Source organism: Cryptotermes secundus, unplaced genomic scaffold, assembly GCF_002891405.2.
Source record: "Cryptotermes secundus unplaced genomic scaffold, Csec_1.0 scaffold120, whole genome shotgun sequence".
Lineage (NCBI taxonomy): Eukaryota > Metazoa > Arthropoda > Insecta > Blattodea > Kalotermitidae > Cryptotermes > Cryptotermes secundus.
In genome coordinates, this window is record NW_019742442.1 from 1,245,678 (window position 1) to 1,262,475 (window position 16,798).

At 35.4% G+C, this 16,798-nt stretch overlaps 1 protein-coding gene across 3 annotated transcripts in view; it reads left to right on the top strand.

Annotated features, from left to right (window-relative positions):
- The window catches only part of LOC111873102 (myelin regulatory factor), a 225,641-nt gene that overhangs the window by 175,099 nt on the left and 33,744 nt on the right, over window positions 1-16,798 (top strand). For all 3 annotated transcript variants that reach the window (XM_033754964.1, XM_033754962.1, XM_033754963.1), the window contains 6 exons: window positions 1,970-2,049; window positions 3,927-4,304; window positions 7,617-7,850; window positions 11,613-11,784; window positions 13,380-13,473; window positions 15,591-15,769. In XM_033754964.1, the coding sequence (XP_033610855.1) occupies window positions 1,970-2,049; window positions 3,927-4,304; window positions 7,617-7,850; window positions 11,613-11,784; window positions 13,380-13,473; window positions 15,591-15,769 (1,137 nt within the window). The remainder of the gene's footprint in view (window positions 1-1,969; window positions 2,050-3,926; window positions 4,305-7,616; window positions 7,851-11,612; window positions 11,785-13,379; window positions 13,474-15,590; window positions 15,770-16,798) is intronic.

Sequence of the window (16,798 nt, forward strand, 5' to 3'; positions counted from 1 at the left end):
CCATTTTCCAACGAGCGTCAGAACAGTATTGTACATTCAAGGTCAGAACACATGATGCAGCAATGCTTGCGCTTTGAAATTATTGACAGTCACAGGTGAAACATCAAGAATCTTAACACCACAACTCGTCAACAGATAGCATTACAGGGAAAGATTTAAAAAAATGAGTCCTAACGGATCCTGGACACACTGTGTATGCAGTAGATAAACCCCCGTTTGAAGTTTCTTTGGGAACCAGTGGATTTAAATGCTAAATTGAGTAAAATCTTAAATGGATGAAATTTAACACTGAAATGACATTATTGGCATGGGATAATATAGAAATCTAACTGTAAATGAGTGAAAACTGTAAACTAGGGAGCATTAAATGGTGGTCCACTGTATTAACTGTTAACCACAATTTAAATTCACTGTATCATGATGCCATCAGGTTTGTTAAATCACTTGTCTCTTTTATATCAGTGTTATATTTTACCATACTAAATACTAGAGGGAGTATTTAATTTTACTATTTATACTGTGTTAGCCACAGCAAAGAGTAAAATAAACCAATAAGCAAGCAGTTTTGAACAGGAAACTTGTTGAAAGGATAACATCTACATAAATCACACGGAAAAAAATAGAATTGAAGTTATTTTAACTTTTAAAGCAGGAAAATGAGTTGAGGAATGTCATCTAAAACAAGTTTCTCTTTAGTTTGAGATTATATATATGTAGCCCTCACTAGAAACAGAAACAATATTTATGATTTTATACTAGTGTAATTTTGAAATGGTTAATGAACCAATATATTAGGTGTATTTGTCTGCACATAATGTAGTAGCGCCTCTTATTTAATTTGCTATCAAGATTTATGACATGCCTACTTTCATTGTGGTCAGGTTGTACCTTCTTGAAAAATATCAAGAGATACTGAGCATGTCTTCTGTATCCTACTTAAGAATAAGCTTCCTTGAAGTGATGTTTATAGTAGTGGTTGTAGTAGATGTTTTTTTTTATTAACAAGTGACTTAGATGAATTTGTATAAAAACTGTTTATAATCCATGAGCCTTGTGCTTTATAAGTATTTTCTTACTAATTACTTACATAAAATGTACACATTCACGATCAGTATTTAGGAGTTATAATTACTCATATTTTATGTTATAAACTGTTGTCATATCATGATCCTAAAAAATCAACAAGTAATTCTACTCTTCTGTAGCTATGCTGAAGTAGAAGTAAATACTCACTGAAGAGTTCTTAATAGCATAACCTGCATCAAGCATGTTTTAATTTAACATTAAAATTGAACCCAAAATGCTGAGCATATTGTTATGAGCATGACAGTAGGATAGAGTAATTATTTCTCTGAGTCACAAAATTTTGGTTTCTTCATAAATTACAGATGGTAGAGACTGTTGCTTATTTTTTAGATTATTCCAGTTCAGTTTCATTGGCTCCACCTGATTATCATTTTTACATTTTTTATTTCTTGGCAACAGGCACACTGATGTGTAATTTCTGTTTCCAAGCTTTAGTTACAACATATGTTGAAGCTATTGAAACATTTCACTGCAGAGTTGCACATTATATATAGATGGCAAGAACCTAGGGACAAGAACTTCCACAGTGGCTTATAAGTGAAGCTATATTCAATAATATTCATGTCTGGGTGGTTCAACATATGTTCAAAATTAAGACATTTTCGTGACTGTATGTCATAAATCTTCAAATAAAAACTATTAAATTATGACTCAAAGTTTTAATAATTATTATTACTGAATCAGTAGATGTTTTGAAGTGGTCATGACGTACAAGTATATTAAGTTAATTTACTGATGTTCACTGTTTTGTACTGAGGAAATTAATGAAAATCCTAAATAGAGATTGTAATCTTAAATTTGAAGTTGTAGAGATTTCAGTGCTTCGTTATGTTTGCTGCTGGATATGTAAATATGATGGTACTTGCTTTTAATATTGTTACAGACACAACCTTCCTGAGAGCCCTCCAGATTCAGGTTCAGAGCCACCATATTCACCACCTGACCCAGGTGCCCATTCCCCACGTGAGTAATTTGTGATATTAATTATAGGTTACTACTTTTACGATCATAATATTGACACTTTATTTTCATATTTAACTCATTTCCTTCAGTGGACCATATATCAGCGATCAGGAGTCAAATTTTATGGATGAGTCAAGCGGAGAATCGTTGTATTTTGTCAGTGTTCAATAGGAACATGCCTGGCTAAAATTACTAGTGGTCTCTGTGATCCTGGTGTACAGAGCCAAAATCATTGAGACATGCATACCATTAAGTCACTGTACGCTGAAATTCCATTTTCTGCTGGTAAAACTAACCATGCAGAAACCCTTATATGCTTCTGATGGCAATCACTTTCCCTTTGGTGCCTTCCTTAGTGACTGGTTGTATGAATATCACGGGGGGAGAAATCTAACCTGCATGAAAGCAATTATAACACCTTCCTTGTGTAGTCGCCATTGGCAATCTCCAGTAATCACCTTCATTTGGGTTCCTGTTCAGTTGTATACAAATGAGGAATTTTCGCATATGCACAGGCCACCTTGTAGTGTTAGAATGATGAAATTATGGAATAGAAGAAGTCTGGTCATGAAGCTCAGTTGGCAAAGACATGAAATGCATACAAAGTTTGTGTGATGAAGCAGGAACTGACAGAACTGCAGGAAAGAATAGAATGCATGAGGTGCAATATGTGCATCTCTACAGGTAGCAGTTTTATGAGAGCAAAAAAGAATACGTTTCATATGCTTGAAATTAACAGCTGTAAATTTGTCTTAGGCTGTATTGTAACAGACTTACTAAGTAACTAATTAATAGTGCTTATTCCTCTCCATTTTGATTTTAAAGTCACTCATTTACAAGCAGACAATCATTAGTGATGTTACACTGTTTTCAAAGAATTGATTATTGTAGTCTGTTTTGTGTTAAACAACTGAAGTCTGTGAAGAAAGTCGTCTTCTGGGTTTAGGCGCCGTGTATTCTTCGTTTTGGCCGACGTTTCGGAGGAACGTATCGCCTCCATCTTCAGAGCAGTTGAATGGCTTGGAATGCAGAGAGCAGTAGCTGNATAATTTAACATCTATATGTCATGTAGACAAGTATAGTTGGTTTCATTGTTATACATCATATATTATAAAAAATTAAGAATATTATATATATAATTTAAAATATCGTTTAAATATGATATTGTAAAGGATTTGATCAACATATTTTGAGGCAATAGCTCTGTAAACACGGTCCAACTCGCAACAGTAGGTGAGGCTGTGTTTTCTATGTTGTTCACGCCATGCCGAATGCTGCAAACGGACAAAGCAACTCATAGTCTGATACATGACACGTGTTTTCTGTGTGGTCTGCGCCATGAAACAATAGAGGGGCTGCCGAGAGGGTGTGAGGAAATACAGGAATGGAATTGACTCATTTGAGTTCCAGAGTTCCAAGAGAACAGCAGTGTGGCCAGAAGAAAAATTAGAAGATTTAGTGTGTGATATTACATGTGCTGTTGTACATCGATATCAGAAGTGTGTACTTTAGTGAGACTTCTACAGTTCCTGTGTTATAAATCCGTTGCCAGGAAACGGATAGTGACGACTAGTGGAAATAGACTGATAAAATTAGTGTGGACTATTTGTAAATTGTGTAAATTTGCAACATTGTAATAATTCATTGTAGTTATGACCTGTAGCTGGTTAATAAATTCAATTACCAATCTAAACCCCATCTTTAGTCATTGATACACGTGACAATATTTTTATTATAATAATAATGATTAATATATTTCTGTCTTGACAATGTTATAAGAATATGTGAGGATCCTAACACCATTACCCAAAGAGAAAACACTTATCAAGAATTTTGTGCCATACATCTGAATCTCTCATTTTCTTCTTTCTTTTCAGATCAGAAACATTCATCTGGCACAACAAATCTTCACCAGGAAATCTTACTGCAGCATCCTGCAACCCATCCGCATCATCATCACAACCATTCCCTGTCACACCATCATTCCAATTTGTACCATCCATCACATCACATTAATCTTGTGAAACCTCCTCCACCCACTCCTCATCCTCATGGAGGTCTTCCTCAACAACATTTACCTGTGGGAGAGACACTACTTGTACAGCATCCAGTTCTCACACCACTTCTCACTCAGCAGAATAGCAACCCTCAGAATATTCCGTCCCCAAACAGTACAAATCCACCTGCGCAGGCTCAAACTCCAATCAGCCTAAATGTGACAGCCTCCTCAACAGGGCCAACTTTACAAAATCTAGGTGAATGGCAGTTTAATCTAATTCCTAATAACTTCTTTGGCATATTGTTTGAGATTTTCTTCATTGCCATCTTCATTGTCATCATTGTCATCAATAATGGTGATAATCAGACCTTGAAAGTTTATGCCAAATTCTGCTTGCCAAACTTAAGATTCATTTGCCACCCAAAATAATATAAGAAAGCATAACAATTCAGAGTCAACTAACTAATTAACTCTTTGACAGGAGGAGATTCAACACCATTAATACCAAAGGATAGAAACACATGCCATGCCATGGTGACAAGTGACTCAGTCTGCCGTGTATTAATACATTGGAATTTAAGTTATGTGATCACAGATAGTTAACGTAATATTTCCATACATAAAAACAGGAGCTTTCAAGTGATACCATACTTAATTGTAAAAGTTGAACATCAACGTCTGGGCAGAATTCATAAAGCCCATTTTTGTACTGTACAGTTTTGTCAGTGGTCATTGGTATTTAGCTAGAGACTTCGTGAGATTCAGTTTTATTCTATTTTAATGTGTGTTGAATTCCTGAAAATGCAGTGTTGTTGCTATTGTATTTTAGATAATGTAAATTTGTAATTCCACAGTAGAATACAAATCAGCTGATAGGTTAGCATGCCCAGCTTGTCAGCAAATGCTCCTAAGACTGAATACTGTCAACATCAGTACTTGTCTTTTTATTACCTGCTGTTGTCACTTTGTTTCATACAGAATATCGTCACCATCATCATCTTTTTGTGAAAAGAATTTCTTATATAATTAAAGGTTCTGACTACTTTAAGTATTTTAAGAGATAACGTCAGAAGTTCATACCCTCTCCATGTTTGTATTTGTTTACATGTAAACAGTATTACATATATAATATGTAATTATGCTTAAAATAATCTTATACTAGATTTCATATACCCAGTTCCAGTAGTTCATTCATTCATTCATTCATTCATTCATTCATTCATTCATTCATTCATTTTTATTTGTTCCAGAAATCCACATTTTGCAATACAGCATCCAGATATAGAACAAGTCAAATTATTTGTATAAAAGTCAGTAATACTGTAATTTAATATTCAACTACATACACAAATTGTGTACATGTCCAACATACCATATAAAACTATATTACAAATTTAAGACAACATAAGTTCCCCAACAGAGTAACCAATTCAATCCATTTCACATCAATCAATCAGTCAACCAATCCATTCATCCTTCCTCATCAACTCACTGTCATAGGAAAACGTTCCATACATATTAAACATAGTACAATAGTTCAATTTCTATAATTAAAAATAAATACCCCCCTTTCACAAACATACCATCTTTAATTTAACATATATTCCTCTACAGAATAAAACATATGTTGTACCAGATATGAACTCATTACTTTTTTAAACTGTCTCATTTTTTCTATCTCCCTGATTTTATTTGGTATTTTATTGTATAATTTTATTCCCATATTCAGTACTCCTTTCTTATAGGCATTTGTTCTGCAAAGCTGAGCATGGAGATTTAACTTCTGGCATGTATTGTGATTATGAACTATATTATTTTGTTCTAACTTTTCTAAATGTAGTTTAACATGGCATACTATTCCAAATATATACATACAAGGTAGTGGAAGTAGGTTTAAATCCTTAAAAAGTTGTCTATATGATGCTAATCTACTCACACCACTAATTATTCTAACAATTCGTTTCTGCAATTTAAATATAATTTTACTTTTTGGGTTGCTACCCCAGAAAATTAAACCATACTTCAAATAAGCATGGAAGTGAGCAAAGTAAATACTCCTAATAACCTGTCGGCTTGTTACATCCCTAAGGGATTTTATCATGTAACAGTCTTTATGAAGTTTTGAGCTTAAGAACATCATATGTGCTTTCCACTCCATATGTTCATTTCGTTTCACATTTATAGGAGATCTCCAGTTTGCCAAATTTGACTTGAGGTTTTATCAAATCTCTTTCTTGTCTATTATGAAATGCCATTGCTATTCTTTTCTCAGCATTCAATATAAGATTATTTACATTGAACCATCCATATAACTCGTTCATGACTTTATTTATCTTTTGCTGCAGGATATGTTCCTTTTCCGCTGTTACCAAAATATTTGTATCATTTGCAGACAAAACTATCCTCGCCTCTTTGATATTCAAAGGCAGATCATTTACCTATAATAAAAATAATAATGGCCCAAGCACTGAACCTTGTTGTACTCCATATTTAATTTCTCTTGGAGCCGATATATATTTTTTGCCATCACAACTTATTTCAACAACTTGCTTCCGGTACGCCAAATATGATTTAAACCATAAGTTTGCCACACCTCTCACTCCATATGTTTGCAATTTAGAAAGTAATGTTCATGATTTATGGCATCATACGCTTTAGTTAAATCACAAAAAATTCCAACCTGTTTTTCGTTATTCTCAGCCGATTCCTGTATATTTGCTAGAAAAGAGTAAATTGCAGTCTCAGTCGACCTATTCATCCTAAATCCATGTTCAGCCTCTGTTAATATGGTATTTCTTGTAAAAAGGAGGTAACCTATTATGCATCAACTTTTCCAAGATTTTCGAGAAAGCACACAAAAGGGATATTGGTCTATAATTTTTCATATCCTTCTTGTCTTCCTTTTTGTGAAGTGGTTTTACCTTTGCTATCTTAAATCTCTCTGGGAAAATACCTGCTTCTAGAGAGGCATTATAAATGTGGGCTAATGGCGTTTTAAACGCTTATGGTTTTGGCAGTAAAGCAGACTACGTTTAAGTGTTTAAACTTTTGTTTATTTTTGGCTCTATATATTTCTATTAAGTGTGATGTGTAATTTATGCAAGTAGAGTGACATTCTACAACACTCGGAAAACACCTAGAGCATAAAGGATTATTTTGTAGTAATTAAGTAATTTTCAAGGTTGATTGTAGATCTTTGGATTGTCTGTTGTTTTAATTATCCACCTCAGTTCTACACTCCATTGCATTTGATAATCAAGAGTTCACTGTAGTATGAACAAAAGAGTAAGTTTCCTTGTCCTAATGCTAGGTGACATAAAAGGCGTGGAATATATTCAGGCATCCAAGAAATATGAGCATGGTTTTGGTCCCTCTTCTGTAGAAGTGGACAGACAGCATCTTCAGTCTCTCTTACTTCATTTATAATCTGCAGTCTTATTATCTTACATTCATTGGATCAAAATTGTGTATTATGTATTGTAATAAACATGTTTCACATGAAGAAATGTTTTGTTTCAAGGAAAATTAAATGAGGCTGATATTTACAATTGATTTTGTCTTTCCAAAGGATTAGCACCAAATACATCCACCTTAGCACTGGCAGCAGCGCATGCGGGCCTTACAAGTGAGCATCAGTCTGGCAACATCACAATCTACTCAACTGTCCAGGGGGGCTCCAAGAAAAGGAAATTGTCACAGGATGGGGGAACCCCAGGATCAGGAGCCAATGGAAATTCAAATGGGGCCACTGGAGGTCAGCAACAGGGCCTGAACAGTATGGTGCATGTAAAACAAGAACCAGGTGATTTTATCATTATCTTGTAGCAATCATCTTGGCCACCACTGAGTTTCATAGTGACTTCACTTTGGGGATGATGGAGTTTCATCCCCACCAATTGATTTACACAAATATTTCATTCCTCATTACAGAATGATTAATAGGGCTGCCACATGATTATTTATCATTAACTTGACTGAGAAATACCACAAAGAAACTCATTCAGGAAAGTTGACCTCCCCAGTACTAATTATTAGTGCTAACCATTCATCCAGAATCTTTGGTGTGTCTTAATACCAAACCTAACTTATAGGTGCAGTGCAGGGCCCAAAAACTTTCCCATCACTCTGTCATCTCAGTTTTCAGATAGCCCTTACCCTGTGGTCATTTAAATATGATATATGATTGTGTGGCATGTAGTTCTTTTCCTGCTGTTGGACTGACTGGGCCATTTAGACAAGTTTTATTAGGCCTGTTGTAATTCAATCCTGCTGATGCTTACACTCCAGTTGCCTGTTGCATTTCCATGCAAAATATTTTAATTTCAGCATTTTCCCTGTCATATTTTTGGCATCCACATATTTTGGAACAGGTTAACACTACTTCCATATACCAAACGATTGGTTTAGGGGTAACACTCTAGATGTGTGTTTGGTAGGTGCTCAGTTTGAATCTTGACTGGGACACGAGCTTTCCTGACTGAGGTTCATGGTTTTCCTCAGCCCCTTCAGGCAGATGCTAGGATAGTACCTTGGTTAGGCCACAGTCACCTCCTTTTGAATCCTCTCTGATTCATCATCATCAAAGCATCGTTAAATAACATGTGGAAAGAGAAGGATACTTGTATAGCCTGTAGCTCTCTAGTCAGTAGTAAAAGGGTTAAATTGGGTCATGAAGTTGTTCATCAAGTAAATGAGTGAATAACCATTAAATGAGCCAGTTAATACTAGAAAGTAATAAATCGGTTATGGAATTACATGAATGTCTGTCAGATTTTAAGTCAAAAGGAAGTTGAGTCAGGGTACTTTTCAATTAGGCACCACAAAGACCAGTTCAGAGAAAGGTCTTGATATTCGAAATTTTTAATCATAAATTGTAATATAAAGCATACATTCTGCGTTCACACCAATATCAAGGAAAGACTGTAGTACATTATTTGAGACTAAAATTTTAAGCATGTGCTCTGAAAATTAGTGGCATAATGTTGAAAGATGTGTCCAGGTAACTGTTTTTGTGCTAATTCTTATATAAGGAACCTTTGTACATCCTTGGTAGCATATGATGTGTTCCAAATAAGGTTTCAAACGTGAAATTAAAAGGAAAACCCACAAAGAAAGGCTGAGAAGAAGGTGGAAACTGTTAGTTAGGAAAGGTGTTATGCTGGAGAAAAGAAATATGTGTGGAGAAACTGAGGAGGAGGAGACGTGTTTGAAGATGGATGGAGAATAATATATGATTTATATTGTTTTAAACGAGCACCAGCAGTGGGCATTTAAATAAACTGCGGCCAGCTCAAGCTTACCACTATTTCGAAGATCCGGCGTTTAAAGGTTAATGGCACAGAAAACTTAAACTGTTGAAACCTGGAGGAGATATTTCTTTGACTGATATACTGATATACTCCATGTATAAAGGTTGAAGCTTTTAAATGAAATGTATCATGCATAGCAATGAAAACATCAATATCTCCACACCTGGATAACCTCTTGGCTGTTGGGGACTTCTTTCAGCACTGTGTACACAAAAGTATAGAGGATAACCCATCATAGCATAGTGTAACATTTTATTGTGTTTTGAAGCAGTTATTTACAATTTGTCTTTAACTGCTTTATGATCTTGATGTTGGCTGGCCTAGCTCTCCACTATTTCACTTTACACTACTGCACTTTTGTCTTCTTGTACTTACAAACTTGCATCTCATTGCACTGGTTCACCATACACAAATTCTTTGCATGCTAGCTTGTAACAAGCCTCAGCTCAACTGTACTGCTTCTTGTTGTCCTGTGACAAAGGTTTTATGCAAGTTATATTTGTAAAAAATTCAGGGCAAATGTGAGACACAAGGCACACTGAGTTTTTAGAAGTTGCAAGAAGAGGAGGTGGGTCTGAAGACTTTTAGAGTTTTGTGCATGCTAACATGTGACCCCTGTCCCTCCACTCAATCCGCACAATAATACAGTTCATACAGTAGATTTCCTTCATGCTTTTAGTGCTCATCTTTCATGGTGGTATAATCAGTCAATTATATCAGCTGTATTAATTTTCTTCTCTCACTGTGAAAATATAATGCATGTTCACCTTTCCTGGTTTAATCTCAATATAATCACACCTGTTGACATACTGTGAGGCCTAGTAGTTGTTTTCCCACTTGTAATTAAGTACAGGAAGAAGAAAATTAGATCAAACAGAACTCACAAAGCCATCATTCCTACTGCAAAAATTTCTAATTTATAGCCCAACAGATCTGTTACTATTATTATTATTAAGCATATTTTACTGTATTTTCATGAAGAACTAATTACTTGAGTACAGATTCTGTGTATCCTAAATTTGGTTGATATAACCTCAAAGTTTCACACTGTTGCTGTGCTTGTAATTGTTGACTTACAAAGAATATTTTGTATGTAATATGTAGATGTGTTTATGATCTATCTGAGTACTAAATTTTACATGACTGTCCCCAGTGGGTCGTTATTCATTACCATCAGGTCAAAAACTAAAGAAAATTTCACATACTCGCCATGTTGTTATTTTACTTTCTGTAGAATGAATACCTCTAATAAAGTTGCATGTTTTTCAAAAATCTGTTACCAATCATTATTTCAAGACCCTAAATTAAATTATACTCGTGTCACTGCCACCTGAAAAGTATGTATGTAATATTTTACATTTTATAAGAGGAAATAAGGTAAAAGGTCTAGTTATCTGTTCGTGTAATTAATTAAGAAGTATACCATGAAGACATACAGGGAGTGGATATATTACACCAGTATTCTTGATCTTGGTAAGAGATAGAAGTGAGTGGTCAGCTTCACGCCTCTGCCATTTCATTTCTGGGGAAACAGCCTGTGGTACACATTGTGTAGAAGGTTGGATGGACCCGAAAGCCAGTATGGATGTTATGGAGGAGAGAATGCATCTTTCCCTTACTGGGAATTGAATCCTGACTCCTCAATAATCCAGCCCGTAGCCTAGTCTCTATACCAAATTAGAGGAAGTACCTTAACAAAAATTATATATTATTCATTGTAACTGTTTGAAAGAAGTTAAAAAATACCATGTTGGGGCAGCTTCCAGTGACATAATGTTCATACCCAGCATCTTGAAAATCAGTCACTTGATTCTAAAGTTGAAAGAAAGGAACCCACAGACAGCATAGCGATCTCATAAGCATACTTTCTATTACTAAGAAAGGAAAGTAAGTTAATAAATAGATTGCTCTTACAGATAACAGCGTGAAACATTAACATTAAATAAAGATTTGTAGAAGAAGGAAAGCAGGATAAAAAGCAAACATAATTTGGAAACAACAACAATGGTGACTACTGTAACAGCAGTGATCATGATGGTGATGATATTGGTGAGACAAATGGTGTCATCATCATCAACAAGTTGCTAGAAATAAAAATTGCTTTCAGTAACATGTCCTTGGATAAAAATTCTTGCAGTTCTTGAAGTTAGACAGGTCCCACCCCCTTCACCAGAGAAATCCTTATGTAACTTGTTAAGTGGATGTGCCCCACAACAAATATAAATTGTTTACCCTTTTGTTTTACTTTCATACAGAATTGTCTCCAGACTCAAGTTCCAATCAGACAGGAGTGCTGGATGATGACTATGGATTTGACATTCCTGGAGAGTCAGGAATGTACCTGGATTCCAGTTACCAGTGCATTCGTTTTCAACCATTTCAGCAAACAGCATGGCATGTGCTGTGTGACCAGAACTTAAAAGAACTGTAAGTTATGTGTCTTCTATTAAACTATCAATTTCCAGTAATGTACAAATGTAACATTCAAATATATGTAATTACAGTCACTAATTTTTTCTTGTCATTGTTCCTTTCTGTATTAGAGGGATGAGGAGTATTCACAGTTCCAGTTTCAACTAGGTTAGAAAAGTGTACTTAATATAATGAGTCAGAAATATATGTTGAAATTTTATTTGTCACTTATGTTTCAGATGCAAATAATCAGCATTAAGTGCAATTTTTTGAGTGATTATTCTCTGATCAGTTTAAAGATGGAAGTAACATAAACATTAAATTCATAGCTTGTTATTTTTAGTTCTCATTAACCTTTTGGATAATATTTATGATGGAAATAGTCATAAAAATTGCGTATGTAAACAGAGATCGACACTGTTATGCAGTATGGAATATATAAATTTGGGTATTATGTTGTGACATACACAAATAAGCATTCAGTAAGTGAGAAAGATAATTATTGAGAATATAGGAACTGTTATCTTGGATTAAGACACTGAACTGTCATATAGAGGACAACAGATTTACCTGAATGGATCTAAGTTCTTGGTTGATCTTTGTTATATAAGGATGTGAGAGCCCTACCATGATTTAGAGCCTCTGTTTGCACCACCTCTCAGATGATCACTATTCTTTTGGCAGACATGCTGTAGGAAATAGTGTAATTTGCCTCATGCTGCTTCTATCTCAGAAATTGGTTTATTCACCTCGGTTCTGCAGAAAAAGTATTTACCAGATGGAAACTGTTTGCAGTAGTGTGCAAGTCTTTTCGGTTGGTTATTCTTTAATTTTTTCATCAAAATGTAGTTTTTTATTTAGAAAACATATGAAGTGTCCCTTTAAGTAATTCTTGTAGCAGTCCATTTATCACTGTTAGCTGGGTCTGAAAACAAAGTTTTGTAGTTCTTGGTTTATTTAATTTTTTTCTCAGCTGCATGGGTTATACAGCTTCCAGTAAGAAGATAGTTATGAATGTTCAATTGCAAATGACTTGGAAGAAAATGCTTACCTTTCTTAGGTTACTCTCTCAGAATTTTCATGAAGGGACTGTGGAAAATGATGAAAATCCCAGGATAGTCACTCTCTAGGCCAAAAATCAACCCACCAGTAATGAAGCAGGAATGCCTGCCTTTAATGTGGTTACAAATTTTGAATGAAACAACTTGATTTTCTTTTATTTGCTGAAGAGAAGTTAATATTTGCTATAAACAGGGTGATGAACTGTGGCACCAAAGAGCACATGTTTGTGACTGTAACCTCAACTGCATCCTATATATGAAATGCTTGATTCTTCAGTCATGTTCAATATCCTGTGAATGGTGCATCAGAATCTTTTTTTTTTTCAAGACAGACCCCAGAGAAGAATTAAAATGCATTCTAGGATCTGTATATGCCCTGAACTACTGTGGAAATTTGCTTATCCTAAACAGAGTTTGGTTGGAAGAAAATTCTTGGTTAGAAGTTCTTTTAGTAGGAAGTGACAAAGAATTACATGGGTTACTATTCCGAAAACTGGACACAATTATTTAGCCCTAAATTACTTATCATGATATGAACTTCTGTTTTAGCCCTGTTCCACACTACAGAGTAGATGCAGACAAAGGATTCAACTTCTCAAATGCTGATGATGCTTTTGTTTGCCAGAAAAAGAACCATTTCCAGGTAAGGCAAAAGTGTTACACCCTTTAATATTTCACAATGACTTCATAATGGATGACTTGATGTTATTTTCTGCCTCTGCTGTAGATGCTTAAGTATTGAAAGAAAATATGGAATCCAAATTTTAATACAGAAAAATACAATAAGAAACAAAAAAGCGAAAGAATATAGTTAAAAATGTTTTAATGCAATTGATGTGCCTGTTGAATTAAAACATGTTCTTCGGTGTTTGCTGTATTATTTTTCAGCTTGAATGGTAGGCCTGATTCAGTATTCATCCTTTTTTATTTGGACTTGTTGGTGAAAAGTGTTGAAAATATGGCCTCACATTGTTGTAGCATAGAAAATGCCTTGTAACTTCTGAGTACTGTCTACATCTCTAAACCCAGAACTCAATTAAGGAGTGCCTTTTAAATTCTGAGCATAATGTTTTGTCACATGGCACCTCTGATAAGCATTTATGTTAATTTTGTTACTGGGTATAAAGCTTCAAGTGCCTCATTTATTTGTTGATGGAAACATTGTTCATATTTATTGTTACTCCTCATTCAGTTTGTATTTAAGAAATTCTGGAGATTTAGTTTTGAAAGCAGTATGATTAGTCTCCAAGTGATGCCAAAAATTTGCAATGTTTGAACTAGCGTTAGCTGGCAGTGCATAGTGCAACATGTGTTGTGGGCTTGATTCATGTAAAGCCAAAACGAATATAGTTTTTATCATACCGTCATGCCACTTTCTGGCATTTCAGTGCATTTCCATTACTGATATTTGCTTTGGCTGCTGCTAGAGTTATATTTGCCCTCAATATGTCCCTTGGAGATATATCTTCCATCACTGTTACCTTATCCTTCTTTTTGAACTCTTTGTCAATCTTCAGGTTGAAAAGTAAGCCAAGCAGAAAGCCAAGCATGAAACAGGCAGCAAACAAAGCTTTGGTTTGCTATGGATTCTAGCAACCATTTTATTTCATTAGATTAAGGACAATTTTTATAGTGACCACTATTTTTGTTTGTTCAAATAAAGCCCTTTTGATCTCTGTCATAATCCGCTGCGCTGCAGTTCACAACCTTGAGCATGTTGTTCAGAGATTAATTGTTTCTACTGGAGGACAGAACTGACCAATCTCCTTGTGGTATTAATTGCGGTATGGGAGTTGGGATTCTTCTGTCTTCTACTGGAGATGACTCCAGTTGTGGCTGCTGTTACTTTATATTGTTGTGCAGTGCCATTGCAAAATAGGTGTAAGTAAACATTCTTCCTGACGAACTATTACTGATAGACCTCAGGGTTTTCTTTCATTGCAGTTCCTCTTTTGTAAGTCTGCAGCCTTGGTAATTGGTTGGGTTTTTGACTTCTCTCCCTATATCAAGCTGCAGTTGAGCAGCCGGAAGTGGAGTTCTCCCTTTTTCTCAGGTTTGAGGTTCTCCACGGAGATGGCTGCCTCCACCCTTCAAGCAGTGGAGAGCAACACTTTGTACAGACAGCTGTCCAGTTTGTCATATATAACATTGCATTAAGGAATGTTGGGCTCTGAAAGCTTCCATCCTAATGAAGATGTGCACTGGCTGGTCAGCTTCAAGATTTCCTGTGACCAGGTGTTCTCACAAAGTATCTGTTTTGGTGGTAAACTAGTTTCTATACTAGGGCAAGCTTAGCATCCTTGTAAGCCTCATATGATCACATGCATATGTAGTTCACACACATATTAGTTACTGGAATACACTTAATTTGGACACCATCCATGAAACACACATCTTCGTGGTAAACATAAAGCAACACATAAGAGGAGTTCCGTAGCACACACATACACCTTTTTACATAATTTTAAAAGCTTTAAAACATCTTACATTTTGCATTTAACAGGCACCAAAATTTGGTCAACTAATAAACTTCTTAGATGTACAGCTGTCACAGGCCATATATAATACTGCAGTGTAACAGCTTACGTAGATAATCATAAATATCTGATGATCACCCTGTGTGACCAAAACGTGTTGATGTCTAACTGGTGATTTTGACCAATGATTGGCAAAGCTGCATTGAAGAATGTATTGTATGCACGCGCATGAGGTTGTGTTTTTGTATCAAGTTATTAGATTATTAATTTTTTTCTCATATAGATCACATGTCATGCACAGCTTCAGGGTGATGCACAGTTTGTCAAGACACCTGAAGGTCTCAAGAAAATTTCCAGCTTCCATTTGCATTTCTATGGCGTTAAAGTGGAGTCCCCAACACAAACAATCAAAGTGGAGCAATCACAGAGTGACCGCAGCAAGAAACCCTTTCATCCTGTGCTGTAAGTTAATGTAATGTCTTGCAGATGGCACACTAACACTATGGTGCATTATGGATGGAAATATTTGCCATTTATACACTGCTCTGCAATGTAATGTAATGTATGTAAGGGGTGGGCCATAAAAACCGGCCCCAGCACTGCGACCTTCAATAAGCTATTGTGCTTCCCCTTGGATTAGCCTTTTATTAATCCTACACGTTTAATAAAGTGTAGGACCCTGCTTATGGGGACATCATAAAAGTCACTTGGTTCCATAAAAAACTGACCCAAGTGATGAGCAGTGTTGCCACTACTTTTTATCCAACCCTTGTAGATGAAATTATGGGGGTCATGGGTTTTGATGTAACAGGTCATTTTTTTGCATTCATCAGAGACTGGAGAAAAAAATGGGAGTATGAGACAGTACATCAGCTATTCGCACACTTCAAGAAAGCCTGTCATTCAGTTAGAAGGGAAGTATTGTACAATATTCTCATAGAGTTAGGTGTGTCCATGAAATTAGTTAGGCTGAATAAAATGTGTTTAAATCAACTGTATAGTCAAGTCCTTATAGGTAAATATTTGTCTGATAATATTATATAAAATTTTCTAAAACAAGGAGGTGCTTCAGTGACACTGCTTTTAAATTTTGCTGCAGATTGTGCCATGAGGAATGTCCAGGAAAATTAGTTTGGACTGAAATTAAGTGAGTAACATCAGCTGTTGGTCTATGCTGATGATGTGAATCTATTGGAAGATAACACAGATACCAGAAAGAAAACAAACTCTAATTTTTGATAGTAAGAAGGCTGGTCTAGAAGCAAGCAAAGAGAAAACTAAGTATATGTTGTTGTCTCCTCACCAGAATGCAAGGCAAAATCATGACATAAAGATAGCTAACATATGCTTTGAAAATGTGGCACAGTTCATATATTTGGGGATGACTATAACAAATCAAAATCTGACTCAGGAGAAAATTAAGAGGAGATTGAATTTAGGTAATGCTTGGTACCATTCTGTCCAGAACCTTTGTCTTCTCGTCTGCTGTCT